The sequence below is a fragment of the Sapajus apella genome, unplaced genomic scaffold (assembly GCF_009761245.1).
Source record: "Sapajus apella isolate SASKATOON/1434 unplaced genomic scaffold, GSC_monkey_1.0 scaffold71, whole genome shotgun sequence".
Lineage (NCBI taxonomy): Eukaryota > Metazoa > Chordata > Mammalia > Primates > Cebidae > Sapajus > Sapajus apella.
In genome coordinates, this window is record NW_022437011.1 from 7466464 (window position 1) to 7491199 (window position 24736).

At 40.4% G+C, this 24736-nt stretch overlaps 1 protein-coding gene across 6 annotated transcripts in view; it reads right to left on the bottom strand.

Annotated features, from left to right (window-relative positions):
- Window positions 1-24736, bottom strand: part of KLHL3 (kelch like family member 3) — a 122844-nt gene that overhangs the window by 37321 nt on the left and 60787 nt on the right. For all 6 annotated transcript variants that reach the window (XM_032250508.1, XM_032250513.1, XM_032250511.1 and 3 more), the window contains 2 exons: window positions 12307-12423; window positions 8522-8671 (listed from right to left, as the gene is read on the bottom strand). In XM_032250508.1, coding sequence (XP_032106399.1) covers window positions 8522-8671; window positions 12307-12423 — 267 coding nt within the window. The remainder of the gene's footprint in view (window positions 1-8521; window positions 8672-12306; window positions 12424-24736) is intronic.

Here is a 24736-nt window from a genome sequence, read left to right on the forward strand (position 1 = left end):
GAAGAATCAATATCGTGAAAATGGCCATACTGCCCAAAGTAATTTACAGATTCAACGCTATCTCCATCAAGCTACCAGTGACCTTCTTCACAGAACTGGAAAAAAATACCTTAAACTTCATATGGAACCAAAAGAGAGCCTGCATAGCCAAGTCAATTCTAAGCAGAAAGAACAAAGCAGTAGGCATCACACTATTGGACTTCAAACTATACTACAAGGCTACAGTAATCAAAACAGCATGGTACTGGTACCAAAACAGAGATATAGACCAATGGAACAGAACAGAGGCCTCAGAGGCAACACAACACATCTACAACCATCTGATCTTTGACAAACCTGACAAAAGCAAGCAATGGGGAAAGGAGTCCCTATTTAATAAATGGTGCAGGGAAAACTGGCTAGCCATGTGCAGAAAGCAGAAACTGGACCCCTTCCTGACACCTTACACTAAAATTAACTCCAGATGGATTAACAACTTAAACATAAGACCTAACACCATAAAAACCCTAGAAGAAAATACAGGCAAAACCATTCAGGACATAGGTGTAGGCAAGGACTTCATGACCAAAACACCAAAAGCATTGGCAACAAAAGCCAAAATAGACAAATGGGACCTAATCAAACTCCACAGCTTCAGCACAGCAAAAGAAACAGTCACTAGAGTGAATCGGCAACCAACAGAATGGGAAAAAAAATTTTGCAGTCTACCCATCTGACGAAGGGCTGATATCCAGAATCTACAAAGAACTAAAACAGATTTACAAGAAAAAAACAAACAAGCCCATTCGAAACTAGGTGAAGGATATGAACAGACACTTTACAAAAGAAGACATACATGAGGCCAACAAACATATGAATAAATGCTCATCATCACTGGTCATTAGAGAAATGCACATCAAAACTACATTGAGATAACAACTCATGCCAGTTAGAATGGCAATCATTAAAAAATCTGGAGACAGATGCTGGAGAGGATGTGGAGAAATAGGAACACTTTTACATTGTTGGTGGGAGTGTAAATTAGTTCAACCATTGTGGAAGACAGTGTGACGATTCCTCAAGGACCTAGAAATAGAAATTCTATTTGACCCAGCAATCTCATTACTGGGTATATATCCAAAGGATTATAAATCGTTCTACTATAAGGACACGTGCACACGAATGTTCATTGCAGCACTGTTTACAATAGCAAAGACCTGGAACCAACCCAAATGCCCATCGATGATAGACTGGACAGGGAAAATGTGACACATATACACCATGGAATATTATGCAGCCATCAAAAACGATGAGTTCATGTCCTTGTAGGGTCATAGATGAACCTGGAAACCACCATTCTCAGCAAACTGACACAAGAACAGAAAATTAAACACTGCATATTCTCACTCATAGGTGGGTGTTGAACAATGAGAACACCTGCACACAGGAAGGGGAGCATCACACACTGGGGTCTGTCAGGGGGAAATAGGGGAGGGACAGCAGGGGGTGGGGAGTTGGGGAGAGATAGCATGGGGGAAAATGCTAGATATAGGTGATGGGGAGGAAGGCAGCACAACAATCTTACATGTCCTTCACATGTACCCCAAAACCTAAAATGCAATTTACAAAAAAAGCAATGAATGAATGCATACATGATTGTTTATAGCTGGATTTTAGATTAAAAACAAAAAGCAAAGAGACTTACAACCTTTTTAACCCCCCAGGAATGACAACTGGATTCATTCAAATTTGGACTTGTTGGCTTGAATCAAACATTCTGGGGTCAACCTACATTAGTGATCAAAGGAGGATATAAAGTAGGTCATAAATCCTTACTAAATCCATGTGAAAACACAGGTATGAATGATGATAAGACCATCAGGAAAAAATGAGGGTAATATAAATGGTCAGTGTTAAGTTTCTATGAGGTTATTTCTTCTTTAAAAATCTATTTCTACAATTGAGGCCATGTGCCAAGGACACGGACGAGTAATGCCTGCTGCCATGGAATGTACAAAACGTACAATTGCATGGAGGAGCTAAAACTCTAGAAGAGAGCCCCAAATGCCTGTCTGAAGCATCAGCCTGGGCTACTCAGTAATCTCCTGAAGCTATAGTCTTGGCGTTCAGAAAGCAATGAAGCCATCACCAACCTCATCTCTCCCCCATTAAATAAACTTTCTCATCAATCACATTTCTATGTATCAGCAATAAACAATTAGAAATTGGAATTTCATAAGAAAAATTTACAATAGCATCTAAAACAATAAAATACCCAGGGATAAATCTAACAAAAGACACACAAGACCCATATACTGAAAACTATAAAACCCTGATGAGATAAATTGAAGAAGACCTGCATAAATGGAGTTACACTGTGTTCGTGGATCTAAAGATTTAATATTATTAAGATGGCAGTTCCCACATTTGATCTAGAGATTCAATACCATTCCTCAGAACCCCTACAAGCTTTTTTATAGATAGACAAGATGATTCTGAAAGTTAATGGAAATGCAAAGGACCTAGAATCACATAACAACTTTGAAGAACAAAGCTAGAGGACTCATACTACCTAATTTCAAGACTTACTAGAAAGCTAGTAATTGAGGCAAAACATGGTATTGGTGTAAGGGTAGACAAACAGATAAAATGGAACAGAAGAGAGTCCAGAAATAGACCAACACATATACAGTCAATTATTTATTTTTAAAAAGTAACAGAGAATCTTTCCAATAAATGATGTGGAACAACTGGACATTCATATGCAAAACAAACGAAATTTAGGCCCTTACCTCATGCAACAACCACATTTAAAAAAAAAAAAAAAAAAAACTTCGCAAAATGGATCCATAGACCTCAATGAAAAACCTAAAAGTTCTAGAGGAAAGTATAGGAAAAAATCTGTGACTTCAAATTAGGCAAAGATTTTTTAATATAGAACATAAAATAAACCACAACAGCAGAAAAAACGGAAAAACTAAAAACTTCTTTACTTCCAAGTACAGCCACCATGGAAAACAGTACAGAACTTGCTCAGAAAAATAAAAATAGAATCACTCTATAATCCAGTAATCCCACTATTGGGTATATGTCCAAAGGAAATGAAATCAGTATGTCAGAGAGATATCTACTCTCATGTTCATTGCAGCATTAGTTGCAATAGCCAAGTGGAATCAAGCTAAATGTCCATCAACAAATGAATGCATAAAGAAACTGTGGTATACATACATAATAGAACCCATTTAGCCTTAAAAAAGAAGGAAATCCTATCATCTGTGACAATATCAATGAACCTGAAGGATATTACGTTAAGTGAAATAAGCAAAGCACAAAAGGCCAAATAACATACAATCTCACTCATACGTGGGATCTAAAAAAGTTAAACTCATAGAAGCAGAGAATAGAATGGTGGTTACCAAGAGACAGGGGAAGGGGTTGACTGGTAAGATGTTGATCAAAGGACACAAAATTTCAGTGAGATGGAAGAAATACATTCAAGAAATTTATAGTACAACATGGTGACTATAGTTAATAACAATGTATTATATTCTTGAAAATAGTTAAGAGAATAGATTTTAAGTGTTCTCACCACAAAAAAACAAGTATATCAGGTAATACATATGTTAATTAGCTAAATTTAGCCATTCCCCAATGTATCTATATTTCAAAGCCTTATGTTGTACATGATAAATGCATATAATTTTTGTCAATTAAAAAAATAATTAGTTAAAAAAATTATCTTCCAAAGATCCTGCCAAGAAAATGAAAATATAAGGCACAGGTTGGGAGAAAATATTTGCACAATATATATCTTATTAAAGACTTGTATCCAGAATACATAAAGAACATTTACAACTCAGTAAGAAAACAATAACACAATTTTTCAAATGGACAGAAGATTTTAACAGACACTTCACCAAAGAAGAAATATGGGTGGCAAATAAGCACATAGAAAATCTCAGCATCATTAATGATTACAGAAATGCATATTAAAACCACAGTGAGATACGACCATATACCTACTAGGATGGCTAAAATTTTTTAAAATAGATAATGCCAAGTAGTAACAGGACTGCAGAATAACTGAAACTCATATATTGCTGGTGGAAATGCATAATAGTACAGCCATTTAAAAAAACAGTTTAGCAATTTCTTACAAAGTTAAACATATACTTACCATAAAACCCAGCAATCCTACTCCTAGGTATTTACCCAAGAGAAATTAAAACATATGTCCACACAAAGATCTGTAAGTGAAATCACAGCAGCTTTATTTGTAACAGCCAAAAATGGACGCCCAAATGTCCACCAACTGGTGAATAGGTAAGTTATGGTTCATCCATACAATGGAATGTTACTTAGTGATAAAAAGGAATGAACTCCTGATACGTGCAACAACATGGATGAATCTCAAATGCATTATGGTAAGAAAAAGAAGCCAAGCACAAAGGACTACATACAGCATGATTCCATTTGTATGATGCTCTAGAAAAGGCAAAACCAGAGGTACAGAAATCAGATCAGTAGTTGTCAGAGGCTGGGGCTAGAAGAAGAGGACTGACTGCAAAGCAGTACATGGAAACTTTCTGCAGTGATTAAAATATTCTGTCTTTTGACTAGGATGATGGTTATATGACTGTACATTTGTAAAAACTCGTCACATTGTATCTCTAAAATGTGTGAATTTTACTGCCTATAAATTATTATACCTTGATTAATCTAAAAGAAAATAATCTCTTTAAACCATTACCAAAACCTCAAAGCTTTTTCTCAGGAAGCTGTTTGGTGTAAAAGGAAAAGCATGGACTTTGGAGTGGGACAGACCAAACCCCAGCTCTGCACTTAGCCAGTATTTAACTGGGCAAGTTTCTTAACCTTTCTGAGTAATCTCAGTAAAGTGGGGATATGAAGAGTACAGATCTATTACTGTGATAATTTAATTAGACAGTACACGACCTGATAATACCTAAGTGATCGTTTCCCTCAGCACATCCCATTCATTCCTCAAGCCCTCAGTGGGGATCTCCTTACTAATTTAAGTGCTCAAATAATGGTAATAAGAGTATAGTTTAAGAAGCAGGTTGAACAATATAATCTTAAATCATTCAAGGATTAAAGACAGGAGAACAATGAGACAAAGAGCAATAATGTCTACTTTATTTAACAGATTCTAAGGAAGCCATGGTTCCAGTTGCCTGCAGAAGGCTAGATGCCCAGGAATCTAAATGTTTTCATTCAGAAAATAAATGGTTCCTAAGGAGTAGGGATGACAGGAGGATGGTTTTGACCTCCTGAAACAAGGAGTAGACTCTTTCTCAACTATAGATTCCATCCCTGGGATGGAACAGGGGTGATGGTGGAGCAGCTCTCGGCATGCTTAGTCCAGGCTCAGGCACAAACTGGGCTTTAATTTTAAAATTATCTTTTTATGGGTATATGGGGTAAGAGCTAGACATAGAGTCCAGAAAAGGAGAGGTCACTGGGTATGGTATCTACACAAAAAAGCTGGGCCAGCGTTGAACCATTCCCTTAGCTCCAGCCTACACTCCTCAGGCAAACATGTTATTCATCTGATATCACAGAGGTTGAGAACCACCATTTCCAAAGGGAAACGTCACAGACAGAAGACCAGCTGAAAATCCAGGGAAGTAAACAGGCTAAATAAAAACAGTGCATTTAGAATCAACATTCTCAAGACATGAAACTTTGGAAATTTAGATCATGATAAAGATAGTGTTCAAACCAATGGGGGAAAAGGGAAATTAATGACCAAAATAACTTTGAGACAACTGGCTCCTCATTTGCAATGCAAATAAAACTGAATCCCTGCCCTCACTCCTTACACACACAAAAAAATTCTAAGTGCATTAAAGATTCAAATGTAAAACAAAAATTATAAAAGCACTTGAAGAAAACATGGAGACATTCTTTAAATAATTTCAGAGTAAAGAAAACATTTCTAAACATGACACAAAGCCCAAGCTATAAAGCAAAAGACAGATCAGTTTGACTACTTGAAAATTGTGTTTTTTTGGACTAAGCAATTACTATAAACAAGAGGCAAACTGCAAACTAAGAAAAAAAATATTTGAAATACATACATAAAAAGGCCTAACCTCTTTAATGTACAAAGAGTCTTTAAAAACTAAAAATAAGGCCAGGCACAGTGGCTCACACCTATAATCCCAGAATTTTAGGAGGCCAAGGTGGGTGGATTGCTGGAGTTCAGGAGTTCAAGACCAGCCTAGGCAACATGGTGAAAACTTGTCTCTACAAAAAAACTAAAAGAAAAAAAATTCGCTGGGTGTGGTGACACACAGCTGCAGTCCTGGCTACTCAGGAGGCTGAGGCGGGAGGATCACTTGAGCTTGGGAGGTGGAAGCTGTAGTGAGCTGGAATCGCTCCACTGCACTCCAGCCTGGGTACAAGAGCAAGATTCTGCCTCAAAAAAATAAAAATAAAAAATAAAAACTATTAATAAAAAACATACATTCTAATAGGAAAAATGAGCAAGACCATGAACAGAGAATTCTCCAAACTAGAAATACAAATGCCAATAATCATATGAATAATCTCACTCCCAATGAAAGAAATACAAACTAAAACAAGATACCACCTTTTAAAGGATACTTGACACAGAAATGTTTATAATATCAAAAAAAGGAATTACTGTAAAGCCCATCAGTAGAGGACTGTCCATAATATGTACATAATAGTGCATAAGTACAATTAAACACCATGTACCATTACAATTTAAATGCTGATTTCACCTATACTGATAATATTAAAAGCAGTCTGTACCACATGGCTGCATGTGGGGAAAAACATTTCAATCTGTATAACAATACACTGCATCTATTTGTGAAAAAGTGCATAGAGACATGTCTGAAAGAAAATTTACCAAATAATAGCAGGGTTTTTTTTTTACCCTAGGAGACATTTCAAGTGACTTTTACTTTATTTCAAAATTGTACTATCTTTTTAATAATCTACAGTAAGCACATATGTCTATAATTAAAGAAGGCTGTTATTTTCATTTTGAAAAATATGAAGAATATGAAGAGTTTCAGTGCAATATTTCAACCAAATGAAACAAAAGTAATTAATCTGCAGTAAGACCAATGTCCAGCCAGAAAAAGGCCTTGCCTTGCAGCTGTGCCTTCTTCTAACCTGCACTAGGCAGCATGAGACCGACAGGCAAGTATGCACTCTCAGGTTTACAAAGGTGAAGCCAGGTGCAGGATGGTATGGATTCAGAGAACAGGATTGGAGAGTGATAAAGACTCAGTTCAAATGCTCGTTCTACCACATTAGCTGTGTTGACCTTGAGCAAGTCAATTAACTTCTCTGAACCTCAGTTTCCTCCTCTATAAAAGTAGCATAATAACTGTCTCTACCTTATAGGGTTGTTGAAAAGATTAAATAAGATACGCAAGCGATACCCTCAGCATTCAATAAAGGTTAGCTGCTTATATTATTATCTGGAACACTGAGACATTTGTTCACATTGCAACCAATATATTCACCATGATCCAAGGTCATAGAGCAGAGGGGAAAGAAGGTCCTGCAAACCTCAGAGAATTCCAACACCTGGTCTTGGAAAACAACATGCTTCTCTAGCCACTATGAAACCTTCCTGGAAGAAGCAGGCAGGGAGGAGGGCAGCCAGCTGGAAAGAGGAGGAGGAGGACGAAGCAAGGGCCTAAATAATTTCCTGGTGCCGCCTACTGTGTCGTCCATGAGACAACATCACCCACTCCTCTCCACCCACCTTTCCTCCTGGGCTGACTGATTCCTTCCCCCAGACATCAGCATGTTAGACTCCTAGAATGACTACTTTGGCACCAAGTCAGATAAAACTTCAGGAATTGGGTGGAGCATCCTTCATTCTGTAGATAAGGAGCCTGAGGGTCCGAGAGGAAAGAGACTCCCAGGGAACCAAAGCAGCCAGCACACACCATAAACTCTAGATCTCTAGATCTTGGGGTCCCCTCCTATGCTCATTTCCCCCATTTCCTTCCCCTGCTTCGTGACCTGTCAAACTCCTCAATTTGACAGGGTCTCTTTTCTCGGGACCCCTTTTCTCTTCTCTGGCAGCCCTAATTGTCCTTTATGTCCTTCCCTGAAGTGGGGGAAAGAAACAGACTGGGACTGTTCTGACTCAAAGCCTGGCTTAGAAAGAGGACCAGTATGGCCATCACTAAGTGAAACCAACATAGCCATCCCTTTGCTTCCAACAGAAATAGAACACAAGCCATGGTGTGAAATGAGAAGGCAGGGTGGGAGTGAAGGGGAGCTCTGAGTTATTCTCAAACCTTCCTGATGACACTGGAGGTTACCTTGAAACTCTTAGGAAAGGAAGACCCCAGAAGAGAGAGGTACCAGCAGATTCAAGAGGAACCAGCAGACTCCATCTCCTAGGTTGTAAACGCAACCAAGATGCAGGGCAGCAATGGGTGAGGAAAGACTTGGAGGCAGGAGTGGAAGGGCACTTTCCCAGGGCACAGTCCTGACTCTTGGCGATAACTGGGCTGGGGCTTACCTTGGGAAGGCTGACCGGAGTCCTGGGCTTGGTCCTTGGGTTCTTAATCAACAGCCTCTGATCCAGAGGAAGAAGGTGGTATTTCATGGCCTCAATGAGGAAGTCTTTACAGGTGTTGTTATTCTTTATCAAAGCTTCTTCTTCAACTGTCTAGAGGTAACAATCCACAGGTGATCCTAGAGCAGAGCTCAGCCACATTTCCCAAGCTTTCTCCCTGGGCTCAGTCATTCCTGTACTCCCACACTCATTCATTTCTTCACCACATCATCTCAGACCCAAAGACTTACAACTTACTGCTCAACTCCTGCATCTTAAGAGCACAGTGGGATAAGGGATCAAGCTCTCACATTAGACCAGATCCACTACTTAACGTCTCTGATCCTCAGTTTCCTCATCTGTAAAATGGGCATATTAAAGGTATCTACAACCTCACCAGTTTTGTTTGTTTTGAGGCTTAAATGAGTTTATGCAAAACAAAAGACAAATAGCCACCCTGAAAGCCTCTAAACACATTTCTCCTGATTTGAATACATTGTAATGTTGAGGGCAAGCAGACATCTGAGAGGAGGAGTGAGGTGAAAGAGGAAAGGGTGTGGGAGCTATCAGCCAACCTTTGGAGGCATTAAGCAAATTAAGCTTGCCAAGGAGAAAGATTCATATCTATTGTCTTATAGTGAAGGTCTCAGGACGGAAAATCCACCGGTGAGGCTCTTTCTAACAGAGTAACAACATCAGAGCAGAAAAATTATCCTGCACAAAGTTCCACCTATTGACCTCACCTAGGACTCCATCTAAGCTGGAGCTGGGGCTTCTTCGCCTCTTATTCCATAGCTCAGGACCTAAGCAGGTACTCAGCAAATGTAAGCCTAAAGGTTTCACCAGCAAGACCAAGCATGAAGCCATTCTGGTGCTCTAACTCTCAACGCTCTACCTTCTGGCCCAGGTCAGATCACTGTGTGGCATATCTGGAATGGGTAGTGTGGTCTTCTGAGGCTGCTTTGTGTTGGGAAAGATCAATTCCATTCAACAGCTAACAGTGATTGAATGTCTCCTTGTTGGGCAGCCCTGTGCTCGTCCCCAGAAAGAAAATGATGAACAAAACAAAATTTCTGACCCAGAGATTTCTGACCCTGCAGAATTCAAGCCCAGTCAGAGAATGAGAAGGGCCTCCCACCTCAATTATCTCAGCCCTCAAGTCAGTGATGCACAAGGCCTGACTGAGCCTCTCCTGGGTCCCCGTCTGTCACTAGGAATGAAAGCACAGCCAGGGCCATCACCTGCTGGGCAGCATTGGAGCTGGAAGGGAAAAAAAGGATTGGTGAGGGAAGCCCTCTATGTACCTCTGAGCACCTCCCTCCCCAGAGACAGTCCCCAGGAACTGTTTCCTTGGAAGGTTTTTTTTTTTGCCCTCCCAGTAAGGAACTGAGCCAGCTTGAGATGAATCATAAACTTCTAGGGTCAGTTACGAAAAAAAAGGGTGTGAGAGGATATCTATCTAAACAAGGTTGGAAGGAAGAGAAACGCATGAGCAGCTATTTCTCTGAAAGAACTTACTCAGCTTGAATTAAAAGTTCTCCTGTAAAGTTAGTGCTTCACAGGTGCAGAGTTTCAACTTGAGGGTGATGAAAAAGTTTTCAAAATCTATATAGTCACGGTTGTACTGCATTGTGAATGTAATTAATGCCTCTAAATTGTACACTTAAAAATGGTTTAAATAACAGAGTTTATGTTATATATATTTTATCACAATATATTATACATTTAATACTACATTTTTAAATACTGAGTAAAAGCCTAATAAATGCTAGCTTTTGTGAAAGAAAAAAAAACCTCCCCCAGAAGTCAGACAGTGTTGGTGCAGGTCTGCCCAGGGCTTTCGCTTCTTCCTCCTCCTTCATCACCATCAGCCATCCCAGCAATTATACTCATTTGAAGTTTCCAAGTCAAATGAATGTTAATGAAACATCCTCTTCCACAGGTGTTCACTCTGGGAGGCCTGATAAAAGGCCTTTCTGAAAAAAGGGCAGAGGGCAAGGGAGTCCCACACAATATTTCTCATGCCATTGCCTCTGACCCCCTTCTTTTCCAGATCTAAACTCTACTTTGGCATAGTAATCCAAGAACATTTCCTAATGGTGATGTTTGTTAAATTTCAGTTGTGGATGGCTGGTGGAGTTTGTGACCAAGGGCCTCTAAGGCCCCTTTAGCTTCCTCTGGAACCCAGGTCCCCAGGCCGCCCACCCTCCCTGTAGAAGCGAGACTATGCTGGAATCCAGATGCCTTCTCCACCTCTGGCCAGCTTCCCACAGGACAGTGGGAGGTTTGACAGACACTGGATGCTCAGGCCAGTTCACTTCCTCTGCTTAGCGGACCTTTTCTACAGGAAGAATATGCTGCCACCAGGTGGCAGTGGTACCACCCAACGCAGCATGGATACTCCATTTAAGAGCTTGCAAGCCTATCCCTCAGCAGCTGAGAAGGCTGACGTACAGCGTTTCAGGGACCATTTCACTGACCCCTCACATCTGCCATCAACAAGTGTCACCAGCAGAGGAGTTTACAAGTGCTCATGAGGATACTGTGTCACCTGCTACTAAGAATCGCAGCAGTGGTCATGAAGACTACAAAGTAAGATCAGTAACATTCACTGAACACTGTGTTACAGACCTTAAGTGGGTTATCTCATTTTATCCCCAAGCAATCCTATAAAGGCAAGCACCATTTTTACCAGATGAGAAAACTGAGGTTTAAAACACTTAAGGATGTGCCCAGTATTATATGGCTGGGGAGTAACAAGAGCTGGGCTGCTGGGCTGCTAAACTGCCTCTTATCCTTGCATTACACCTTCCCTTCCTTCTAGAGGCTCCTTGGAGACAGCAGAGGGCTAACCTGCTGTCTTGATGTTTTGTTTTGTTTATATATTTTCAGGTTTATTCTCTGCTTCTATTGTGTCTAATGCCATTTACTATATAAAATAAGTCATGTAATGGGTAAGCAGAAAAGAGCCTATCAATGGTGGCAGCTAGCTTGGTGAAGAACTATGTACTTCAGAGCCAGACTAACATGGATTTGAACCCTGAGCCTCCCTAAGGCTGGTAACCCCCGATAAATTCCAACCTCCATAAGTCTCAAGGCCTATATGAGTAAAAAAGGAGTTACAGTCTTTGCTTCTCAGGGTTGTTATAAGGATTAAGTGAGAAAACATAGGGTACCATAAAAGAACCCCACAATTCTTAATTTTTTTTTCCTTTCCAGACTAAGTAGAATCACTACGTATATTGTAGGCACCTGGTTTTTACAGTCTTGAATTTGGCTTCAAATTTCCTAAAACTAAGACAAAAAGGGAATACAGAAACATTGCGGACATGACCCTTCTTGCTTCGGCCCTCTACAACAAAGGCAGCTAACTTCCATGGAACGTGTTATGCTGGGCTCCACGCTAAACATCTGACTTGCGTACTCCACTCCTTTAGTGCCCACAGCAACCCTGCAGGGCTCTACTATAAAATCTGTTCTATGGAAGAAAAACTGAGGCTTAAAGAGGTTAAATAAAAATCTAAAACTAATAAGCAATAGAGCAGAGACTGAAACTTAAGTGTCCTATTTTCAAGCCTATGCTCTTAAACTTTACAACCCCTAACACTTAACCCAGCGGGTTGGTTCCCTCAGCACATACAGAAGATCCACTAAACCTCTCAACTGCTCTGTCCAGTCAGGATTGCCCACTGTTGTTCCTAGAGGCCTGGGTGAACACAGAAGTGCTTGGTTCTTCATACAGTACTCACCTGAACTAGGTAGTCCCTAGGTAAGAGAGGGAGTCGGACATGTTCCATCAGCTTTGCCATGTGCTCTAAGCGGGTTTCTTTCTCATAATTGATCCACGAAATCACAGCTTCAAACACCTATAAAGAAAAGCAACATGAGCAACTTCAGTAAAGAGACAAAAGCTTTCAAATAACCCTCAATCTGTGAAAAAAAAAAAAAAAGGAAAAAAAGTTACGAGTCATCCACAAGGGTGTTTAATTAATCTGAGACTCAATAGCTGGCCTCAGAAAGCAATCACACACACACTCTACACACACACACACACACACACACACACACACACACACACACACACACGGACAAACCTGCTATCCCAAATGTAGAATCATCATGGTTCATTCTAAAATAAAAACCAGTTCCAATAGTTATTTAAGGGTAGAAATACAGAGCAGTAACTGCAAACCAAATTTATAGAGGCTGCCTAGGAAGATGAGACCCTGGGGGCAATGTCGTCATCACCCAGGCCTCCCTTTCCCCACTTATGTCCCAAGTAAAGTTAATGCAGAATAAAAACAGGAAGAACACCCTCTGCCCAAAGCTGGCTGTGATGGTCAATGTGACACTGAATGACAAGGAATGGCAAACATTTCTCCTTGAGGAGGAATTTCATTTGTATGCAAATCGAAACTGGAGGGCTTGGAACCAAAAAGACAGACCTATACTTTGGATGTTCGCTCTACTCAGGGATAAGTCCAAATTTGAACTCTGTGCCACCAGATATACACAGACAGAGAAAATTCAGTGTTGGTGGGGCCATGGGGAAACCAGCAATGTCTGTTAAAATGTCATTAATATGCTTTTTAAAAGGGGAGGGAAGTATTGGCATTCTCAATCAAAATTTTAAATGTGCATACTCATTGACTTTAAAATACCACTTCTGGAGCTCTAGCCTATACTCACATCAGTGTAAGAGAATAGAATATGCCCTCATGGTTGTAACGGGACAAAAAAATAAAACTACCTGAAGTCCACTAATGGGCTTTAGGAGAAATTATTAAAGGAGTATCCATACCATTAGATACAGTTATCCCTCAGTACCCTTGGGGCACTGTTTTGTTTTTTGTGTGTGTGTTTTTAAAACAGAGTCTTGCTCTGTCTCCCAGTCTGGAGTACAATGACACAATACAGGTATTGATCGACTTACAACCTATGAAACTTATGACCATTCGACTTTACGACCACAATCGCGTCTGGCAGCGCAAACGTTGCCCAGCTGGGCCTACGACAGTGCGGACCAGCTTCCGGCAGCACTACCATCTCCGCGTGCACCATTTCAACTGTTATCCTAGACTCGGTACAGCAATTTGTGTTTTGTGTCTTGGATATTTTTCATCAAACCCCTCCCAATAAACTTCTTATACATTTCGAAGCAATGGACCCAAACATCAAACGATTTGCAAGGATTGAACGGATGGCGCACGATGTGTTTGGTCCGTATCATGAAATTTATGAAGCAAAAAAGAAACATACAATTCAGACAAAGCTCACCATGTTTATGAAAAAACCAACCCCGGTAACCCCAACTGCTGCCTCAGATGACGACATCAACAATCCGCAGCCAAGCACTAGCGGCCAATAAAATGTTTCGTACATGTTTATATATTTTGATATGTTTTGCAATTGGGAAAATGTTTCCTATGGTATTTCTTACACCTGTATTTTGTATTTTTGTATGCACCTGTATTTTGTAATTTTGTATGTTTTGCAAATATTAAACCAGTTGTACTGGTAATGCAGTGTTTTACTTAAACCTGATGAATGTAAAAATAAGAAACAAAATGGTGTAGAGATGATACAAATGGCATAAAAGAACAAAGAAAATTATGATATATAACAATAATGAAAGAAAATTATGATAAAATATGACTTAAAGATTTTTATAACATCATTTCACAGTACTGTACATATAGCCTACTCAACTTACGACCAAATCGTTTTACGACCGGTCTGTCAGAACCAATCGTGGTCGTAAGTCAAGCACTAGCTGTATCGGCTTACTGCAACCTCCGCCTCCCAGGTTCAAGTGATTCTCCTGTCTCAGCCTCCCTAGTAGCTGGGATTACAGGTGTGCACCACCATGCCTGGCTAATTTTTGTATTTTTAGTAGATACGGGATTTCACCATGTTGGCCAGGCTGTTCTCGATCTCCTGACCTCAGGTGATCGACCTGCCTCGGCCTCCCAAAGTGCTGGGATTACCGGCGTGAGCCACCACACCTGGCCCCAGCGCACAGTTCTACAACCACCCACAGATACCAACATCTGCCAATGCTCAAGTCCCTTATATAAAATGGCATAATATTTGCATATAACCTCCGGACATCCTCCCATATACTTTAAAACATCCTCCCATACACACACATATGTGTGTGTGTGTGTGTGTGTGTGTGTGTGTACTTAAAGTATATAAATAATATAATTTAAATAATTATAGAAGATTACTTATAATACCTAATATAATGCCCATACATCACTTCATGCAAGTGGATTCAGTGTAGTACTTAGTGTTGCAGCAAACTCAAATTTTGCTTTTTGGAACTTTGTGGAATTTTTTTCTTCTGAATATTTTCTTAGTTGAATCCATGGATATGGAACCCATGGATACAGAGTGCCAACTCTATTTTCAGCTATTAAAAGAATAAAGCAAAACATCTTTTTATACCTGATTAAAGAAGACATCTCAAAAGGACATAGAGCCAGCTGGATGGGGCTTTCAATGCCAATATTTGGGACAATTTAAATATCAAAGAGAATAATGAAGAAATCAGATCAGTGCTGCTTTGAGAGGAAGCAGGGTCAGGGAATGACTGAAAAAGGTTCAAAGGAAGCTTTTTGTGGTTTAGGGTGTGCATTACATGCGCATATACATTTGTCAAAACTAATCAAATTGTCCATTGAATATCCATATATCTCAATACATGGGGTTACACCTGTAATCCCAGCACTTTGGGAAGCCAAAGTGGAAGTCCAGGAGTTTGAGACCAGCCTGAGGAACTTAACAAGACCCCATCTCTACCAAAAAAAAAAAAAAAAAAAAAAAACAGGCATGGTGGCATATGTCAGTAGTCCCAGCTGCTTGAGAGGCTAAGGTGGGAATATAGTCTTAATTTTTTTTTAAATTATAATATGGCCAAGCATGGTGGCTCACATCTATAATCCCAACATTTTGGGAAGCCAAGACAGGCAGATTGCTTGAGCCCAGGAGTTCAAGACCAGCCTGGGCAGCATGGCAAAACCCTATCTCTACAAAATAAAAAAATCAGCCAGGCATGGTGAGCATGCCTATAGTCCCAGCTACTAGGGAGGCTAAGGGGAGAGGACTGCTTGAGCCTGGGAGGTCAAGGCTACAGTGTGCCATGAGTGTACCACTGCACTCCAACCTGGGTGATGAGGTAAGGCCCTGTCTCAAAAAATAATAATAATAATTTTAAAAATATAATCCATGAACCCATATGGATACTAAAAAAGTAGAAGAAAGTCTCTTCTTTCCTATATGGATACTACAAAAGTGTAAGAAGTTCTCTTCTTTCCAAGGAAAAAAAAAATGCCCCATAAAAGGAATAATGGAATTAGAAAAATTCCATTTTTGCAATACCACCAATGTAGTAACTGATTGAGCAAAGATCACCAATAGATGCTAAAATCAGAAGTTGTTAAAGGCCAGGTGCAGTGGCTCACACCTGTAATCCCAGCACTTTGGGAAGCCAAGGTGGGAGCCCAGGAGTTTGAAACCAGCCTGAGAAACTTAGCAAGATCCCATCTCTACAAAAAAAAAAAGAAAATCAGTCAGGCATAGTGGCACATGTCTGTAGTCCCAGCTGCTTGAGGGGCTGAGGCAGGAAGATCACTTAAGCCCTGGAGGTTGAACCTGCAGTGAGCTGTAACCATGCTACTGCACTCCAGCCTGGGAAGCAAGAGCCCGTCCTTAAAAAAAAAAAAAAAAAAAAGACAGAATCACACAACAGATTACATATTACTTACATAGGGGGAAAATATCCTCAAATAGAGAGCTCTGATAGACAATACCTTAAACAAGGGACCAAATTTAACACCAGCAATAAGAGGACAAACTTATATTCCTGATTGCGATTTAATTGAAAACACATAGTGTCTCCTAAGTACTATTCTTCCTAAAATATTAATATTTAACCTGAATCTTACGGTGAGGAAATAATCAGACAACTCTATGTTTGCCACACTCTACAAGATGGTTTGCCTGAATTTTCAAAACTGCTAATATCATGGAAGACAAAAAAAGGTAGGAAGACAGTTCTAGATTAGGGAGATTTATAAACTAGGCAACTAAATGCAGTGCATAAACCTTAGATTATGGCTGTAAAAGAAATTGCCATAAATGGCTTTTGGGGGGCTATTAAGAAAATGTGAATATCCACTATCTGTTAGATAATATTGCTAGATCAATATTAAATTTCATTGGTATAACTGGATTTATGGCTAGAAAAGAGAACTTCCTTGTTCCTAAGAAATACATGCTATAATATTTAGGGGTGATGTGTCATAATGTCTGCAATGTATTGTCAAATGATTCAGCAAAATGAAAGATTAGAGAGATAAAGTAAATGAAACCAAGTATTAATGGTCAGTCTAGGTAAAGACGACATGAATGTTCATTCTTGCAAACTTATAATAGGTTTTTAATTTTTCAGAATAAGAAGTGGAAGGCAGACGAAAAGAAATTCTAAGGGAAAAAACTACCACAAAATTTACAGGATGGCAGAAAGTTGGCATGAAAACTTTACCTGCAAGGGGAAAAAGTATTCTGATTTTTCTTAACCTAAGTGCATTTTTGTGTGTTGATATGTTAATGGTGCTTTGCCCTAAAACACTTGCCACTGGTTCCTAATTATATACTTAAGTCGGGCTGGAAATAACTTAAATTTGGCAAACAAAGAAAAGAGAGGGGGAAAGGGGAAGGGAAAGGGAAAGGAAGGGAAGGGAGCAGAAAAGGAAAGGAGTAGTACATATGTATAGTTTGCTCCTATTTTTATATAAAATAACCTATTTATGTACAAACATAAGCACATACACCATAGAAATCCTCATCTAGTTCATTTTTTATTAGGAGCTCTCATGGAGCTATGTCCCTCACCCTCATAGCATTGTTTGAATGATTATGTTTCTTCCACTAGCCCTTAAGATCCATGAGAGACCTTGTCTTATTTGCTGGCACATAACACAAACTGAAATACTTTTAAAATGAATGAATGGAAAATGAGTTCAAAATAAGCATGGAAGGAGATGTGTGGAAGCTGCCCAGGCTGGAGCAGACAGCAGGGCCGGGGAAGACGGAGTGGGAATCTTGGTGGGTAAGGCAGAGTCAAAGGCAGATAAAGTCTGCCTTTGCTGGTTAGGTGATGGGTAGACAACCCCATTCTGCCCTGCTTGTGGTTGGTTAGCCACACCTCTTTCTAGTCCCCTTTACTAAACTGTGAGCCTATGCAGGGTGAGAAATGTACCAGCTCTATCTCTGCACACCATCCCCCAATGCTGCCTAGCACAACACAAGGTAATTGACTGCAAAGCTTTGCTGAAGAATAAACTACAAGGCCTTGAGTGGATAGCATTTATCGATCACATTCTTCCCCATCAACCAGCTTAATTTTTGTTATAAAAACAAAAAAGCAAGCTGAGTCTCCCAAAGTCGATATTTAACTTTATCTTTATTTTCGGCTTGACTTGTTTAACTGGTTCCGCTTAGTTGCACTGTTTACCTACTCAGCTGTGAAAGCCACAGCATTCAGCAACAGCAGTGACCTTCTCAGCAGCTAGAGGAGGCCACATATTTTCTTCATTTGGACTTCATGCTTGAAAATAAACAAGCAAATAAACTTCCAACTTGCTTTAGCTTTCAATGTACCTAAAATCTTTCCCAATAACCCTTCCCATCAAGGGACTCTCCATAAACACTGCCTCCCTGAGTTATCAAGATAACCCAACGAGTAGATACTCTTATGCCTTATTAAATGACTTGCCCAAGTCCCAGAACTAAAAAGAAGCAGAGTCAGCTATGCTTGGTTACATACAAAACCAACTTCAGTGCTCTTGCTCTAAACACATTATTCTTAGCTGACTCTCAAATGTCTAATAGATCTAATAACAGTGGGGTTGCAAACTGCTGCCCACAGGCCAAATCCAGCCTGCCACCTGTTTTGGTAAATAAAATTATGTTGGAGGACAGCCACACTCATCGTTTATGTATTGTCTGTGACTGCTTTCACATTACAGTAGCAGAGATGAGAAGCCATGACACACAAAGCCTAACATATTTACTATCTGGCCTTTCCTGGAAAAGGTTTGTCAACTCCCAGTCTATAAAATCTAAGCAGAGACTATAGATTCCATCACAGGACGGGGTGATATCTACTTAGATACTACTTTTTGTGATGAAATAATCAGCTGCTCTTAGGCACACTTAGGGTTTCACTTTTAAAACAAAGAAATAGCCCCATTTCCTCACTGATTAATGTCCTAGAACCAATTTCTTGCATGCTGCAAGACTGTCATGTGGAAAGAAGCTGGAGAAAATCAGATTCCATAGCTCCCAGCTCACCACACTTCAGATGTAAGCCCAGGTCTTGGCCAGAGAACACCAGATGAATCCAGTCCTTCCACTCCGCCCCTCTGGACAGACAGGCGGCCAAGCCAGGCTGGACTTCCACGCCCCAAGGAAAATGAGGAGTCCTGGGGCACTTTTCCCTACTTTCAAAATGTGTTTTGAAGATCAAGAAGGACTCAAGTTAAAAAGGCTGGGCACTGACTTGGCCAGGGGAGAAGTTCAATTGGGAGCAATTCTCAGCAAAACATAGGAAGAAGGAAAAGAAGCTAATTTTGACAATATCAGGGGGGAAAAGAAAAAACAGCTAGGTTCCTGTACATGGGCCTGATTGTTACTTGATCTGAGAAGGAGTAACTTTATCAATAACAACAAACACAGGCATTTTACACATATGATCCAATTTAATCCACCAAAAATCTCTATAACGCAGGTGTCACTGCTTACATTTTACAGAAGAGGAAACAGCCTCAGAGAGGTTAGCAAGCTGTACGAGGTCTACTGCCAGGGAGTAGTAGATCTGATGTGAACTCACCTCTAACTCCAAAAACTCATGTTCAAACATTACACAATTTGCGTCTGAGAGACACAATTAATTTTAAAAATCTGGGCAGACTGTTGAGTTGGGAAACCAAGTTCCTAAACTGATAATCCTAATTACAATCCTCCACACCCTCCTAGGACATCTCCCCTGGGTTTCCTTATTCTTTTCCCAGGGATTGAGACAATAGCATTTACCAAATCCCTGCCATGCTTTGAAATAAAGATAGGCCGGGTGTGGTGGCTCATGCCTATAATCCCAGCATTCTGGGAGGCCAAAGCAGGTGGATCACCAGAGGTCAAGAGATCATAGACCATCCCGGCCAACATGGTGAAACCCGTCTCTACTAAAAATACAAAAATTAGCTGGGTGTGGTGGCGCGCCTGTAATCCCAGCTACCTGGGAAGCTGAGGCAGGAGAATTGCTTGAACCTGGGAGGTGGAGGTTGCAGTGAGCTGAGATCATGCCACTGCACTCCAGCCTGGGTGACAGAGCAAGACTCCGCTCAAAAAAATTAATTAACTAATTAATTAAGAAGATAGTGCTTCTAGACACAAGAATGATTCTGTCGGATTCCTGTTTTTGTTTCTTAAATGAAAGCTTAACAAGTTGTATTAACCATATTCTCACTTCATTGTCACACCCAACACCAGGGACAACTGGGAGCAGTGGTGTGCTGCAATTAGAGCTCATTGTGCATATCTCTTCCTAACTCCACGTTTAGTGACATTACACTGGTAGTTGAAGTCAGCCTTGATGGAAATATTTATACCATGGAAATCAGCAAACGAATCAATAAATGAATCAGGGCATTTGGAATGTTTTTTAGAGAGCCAGTTGTTAAACATTTACCAGCACACCACTAACTGAGTGATGTCCTGGTCTGAAGGCTCCCTAGAAACCTACCCAGTTGAATTAATCTTTCTGACTGTACCATCACCATTTCACACAACACTTAAAAGCTCTTTCTTGTAGTTGCTTCATTTTAGATTCACAAGGACCCTGTGAAACTGCTAGTCATTTGCAAAAGGAGAAAGTAAGGCAGAGAGAAACGAAGTAGTTTGCCTGACATTACCCAGCAAATTGGTGAGAAGACAGCAATTAGAACCACTGATTTCAGTCTACACTTTCCCAGCACACTGCACATCTCCTTCATACCACATCTCTCACTTTGTAGCGATATATTTATTTGTGCACATATTTGATAAAATATCTCTTCTCTATGTCATTATCAAGTTCTGCAAAGGGAGGTATCTTGTTTTTATCTGTCTGCCAATGTCTCTCCTGTGACTGATATGCTATCTGCATATCACAGAGTAATATTTCTTAATAGAATGAATAAATTAATGAAAGCATGAATGAATGTATGTATGGTTCTTTTCCTACAGCAGCACACTGCCAGATATCTGACTTCAGATAACCAAAAATCATGAAAAAATTAAAACAGTAAGATCACTTGGCCTGGAAATTGTTCTTCAGCTTTCTATCACTGCCTACAGCCAGTAAAAAATATTTTCACTGAGAAAATCTTTAGCTGGGTTCTTGTTCCACAAAGAACAAGGAAAGGACTGAAGCATAATGGTTTGATAGAAACGCCTACAAGCTGAGAGACTTCAGTGGCACTAATCCTAACCACGGGTGCAGGATGACATAGGGATGGAGAATGTCTGCCGGTCAATATGGTGGACTGAGCTGCTTTGGAAGGAATCGTTCCCTGTAGCTCCAAACACGTGAAAATAATGTATTACAATAAAGTAAAGATTTGAGCCACATGTGAAAGCAAGAAAAAAATGCCTGAGTGTTTTAAATAAGAAGGAATTCAAGCCAGGCAGCTGAACAAAAGTTGAAGCCAAAATGTCTCACAGAGACAATTCAGATATGAGCTTTAATTGAAGACTGGTGTCCCATTGGGTAGGGTGTCTGGGCCACAGGCTCCTGTGGACAGTTTTGCCCCAGCTGTAAAACTAAGACTAAATGAACTCTGCTCATCTGCTATGAGTGAGGGGAAGGAAGTTTGCCATCTCCTGTGGGCTGAGGAATGCAGTGAGGAGGGAGGCAAGGAAGAGGGGAAAGATAGGGAGTAAAATCTACATCTTCAAGAAACTCAAACCCTAGGCTCATGCCACATACAAATGTAGAGTTTGAACTGACATCATTCAAGTGGCATAGGAAGTATATAAGACAAAATCTAATACAAAAACTGTTTCCTAAACCAGTAAACCTGCCCTATAGGATCCACAGCCCAGGGCAATCTAGATTCCCAGGATATGACACCCTCTGAACATGAAGTCACAATCAAAAATTATAAATCACCAAGGAAATGAATTACCAAAAGACAGATCAAAGATGCAAAAAATAGTAGAATATCTGGGATAACCAATGAAAGGTGGCTTAAAGACTCTTCTCCACAATGTGTTCCTAAGGATACCAAATGCAGGAGATATTCTGTAGTAAAGGGGCTCAGGGGCCAAATGAGCCCAAGACACACATCATACTGTATTCCCAAATACCCCTTAAAGGTTCGCAGAGCTCATATAAAAGCTCTGACAAGTCCTGTAGTAAAGAAACCTGGTTACTTTGTTCAGCCAGTTTCTCCTAAATGTATCTAACCTGAGAATGCTTTTAAAAAACAACAACAACAACAACAAATAACTCAAACACCTATAAACATCTTGTAATACTGTCTTTATGGACACATTTAGGCAAATACTGACCTCAAGAAGAAAGTTCTCAGTCCTTAAATCTCTTCACAGACTCCTACCCCATACCCACCCTCATCTCCCACCATACCCCATTGAAGATCCTTGGTTCTTGTCACAGAGGTTACTTTTCTCCCCAAGTACAAGTTATTCCAAACTTCCAAGTCTTTAGTAGGAATAGTCCTACTATTCCTCCAACTTAAATGGCTTTCCAAAATTATACTCTCATTCTCCTAAGTTTAGCTCAAAGATTCTCTTTTCCATGACATCGTTCCTATCCAACAACCTGGAATAAAATATTTCAGGGTGCTTTCCTTGAACTACAATTATAAGCAATTATTTCTCTTGGACAAATACTATGGACACATGTTTTCAGTCTGTCTTCCTACCAGACTATGAGCCCCTGAATAGTAATTAGCTGTCACTCATCTCTGTGCCCCTCATCGGGGTGGGGGTGCATTAATAAAGAGCAGGGCTTGGGAGGCAGACACATGCAGCTTCACATTATGGCGCTATTTACTCTTAATGAGCTGTGTCACCTCTCTGAGCCTTAGTTTCTTACTCTGCAAAATGAAGACAATAATCTCTGCCTTGCAAGTTGTGGTAAGAATTAGAAATAATGTTCTGAATGTCATGCTGAACAGGAAAAATCAGACGCAAAAGCACACACACACCATTATTCTATTTATATAAACTTCCAAAACGGGTAAAACTCATCTAAGGTGTGAGAAGCCAAGAAGGTAGATGCCCTTCCCAGGGTAGGGAGTAGTAACTGGAAGGCGGTTCTGGGGTCTATTTCTTTATCTGGATGCTAGTTATGTGGGTGTTTTACTTTGTAAAAAGTTTAATTGTATACTTTTTGTTTGCTTCTCTATGAACTTACTTCAGTACAAACTTCATGTTTTAAAAATAATAATAGTAATAATGTGTGAAATGTACCTGGAGAACACTGGTTGGTCATGGTAGATTTGGGGGCACGGTGCTGTGGTATTCTGTGCATAGGTGGTTATTGAATTGCACTGTCCAAAGGAGAACTGTAAAAAGAGTAATGCAAGGTAGGGCTTTAATAGATCACCGCTTGTAGGCTGAGAAGCTGGCAACTCTAAATGATAACCTCAGAGTAAGGCAGGGCTGCCAAGAGCTTGGCCTAGGCAGCAGGGTACACCTGCTCAGTCACCTGGCAATGCCTCCACAGCAATCACGCAAGCCAAGCCCACCAGCTGAGGCCCTCCAGCCTGCTCTCCACACCACCTGGCTGGAGAGGCAAGGAATTCAGACAGAAGGACATGCAACACCAATGATCCTAGGAGATAAGGGCCCAGTCCCTCCAGAGAAATAAGATATCAGAATTTGGCCCCTAAAATGCAGTTTAAGGAGACAACAGCACATTTTAAAATGTGATAATGCAAAAAGAAAGTAACCTATAGTTCTTATTCCAGCACATACTTAACACTAATTTTTTAAGGAGACTTAATAAATTTCTTCCTAACCAGTATCTAAAATATATGTCATTTCCCTGTTAAGACTCACTCAGAGGTGTCTCTGAAAAGCCTCAATAGTGTTTCATAAGAAGGTATGGGACCTTCAGATGGAGAAATATATTTACCAGATAGGAAAGCAAAGATTCAAAGAAGTCCAGTAACTTGCTAGGCCCCACAGCAATTCAAGGGCAAAACTGCACTGGAACTCAGGAGTCGTATCTCTTTCCTTAAAGCAGATTTCTCCCAGAAGGTTGTTTACCCTGCCCCTGGGTCACTGGGTCACTGAGGATGTTCATTGCCAGACCTGAACTTTGTGTCTCAAAGGGAAATATAATTAACATGCTGTCTGTTCACAGGCTTAGTCCTGACCCCTCGACACCCACCATGTGGAAGAATCAGATGCCTTGGAGGGACTTGCTTTATCTTTTTGGCTCTGTCCTCAGGGTAGTGGAGTGTGTGGTAGATGCACCTGACAGGATAACTTAAGCATGAGAATGACCCTATGGTCTAAGAAGAACCTGTTTTCAGTGTTCCAAGCTAAGGAATAAAGAACCTGGAGATTCATTTCTTACCTATGAGGAACATCTGTACCCCAGCTCATCCTGGAACATGCAAGGGATTGAGGCCCTTTGTTTTGTGTTAAATGAAGGTTACCAGGTGAAGGTCACTAGCACGAGGGTGCTACGTGAAGATGCTATATAAACTGCATGCATTTTACAAGCAGTTGCGATTCCCTGTCCAGCCTGCCACCACTGGAGAGCCCTGTATGTAAACGCCCTCAATAAACCCTACGTCTCGTTTGCTGCCTCCAGGCCTCTTCTTCGACCTCTTGAACATGGTGCCATCCCTATGGAACTCAACAGGGGTCCAGCATGACATGAGGAAAGGGAAGGTCCTACCCAATGAACTAGTGATTTTGTGTGACTCCTATCACATCCATTTGACCTCTCTCAAATAATAGGAATTCTAAAATAAAAACCACATGAAGGAAAAACAAGAGCAAAAATGGCAAGGATCCATGCCCTCCCCTGCCTTCGAATTCCCCTATCTGTCCATACTTTCTGGAAAAATGTTAAAATTATTCCCATAACTTCAG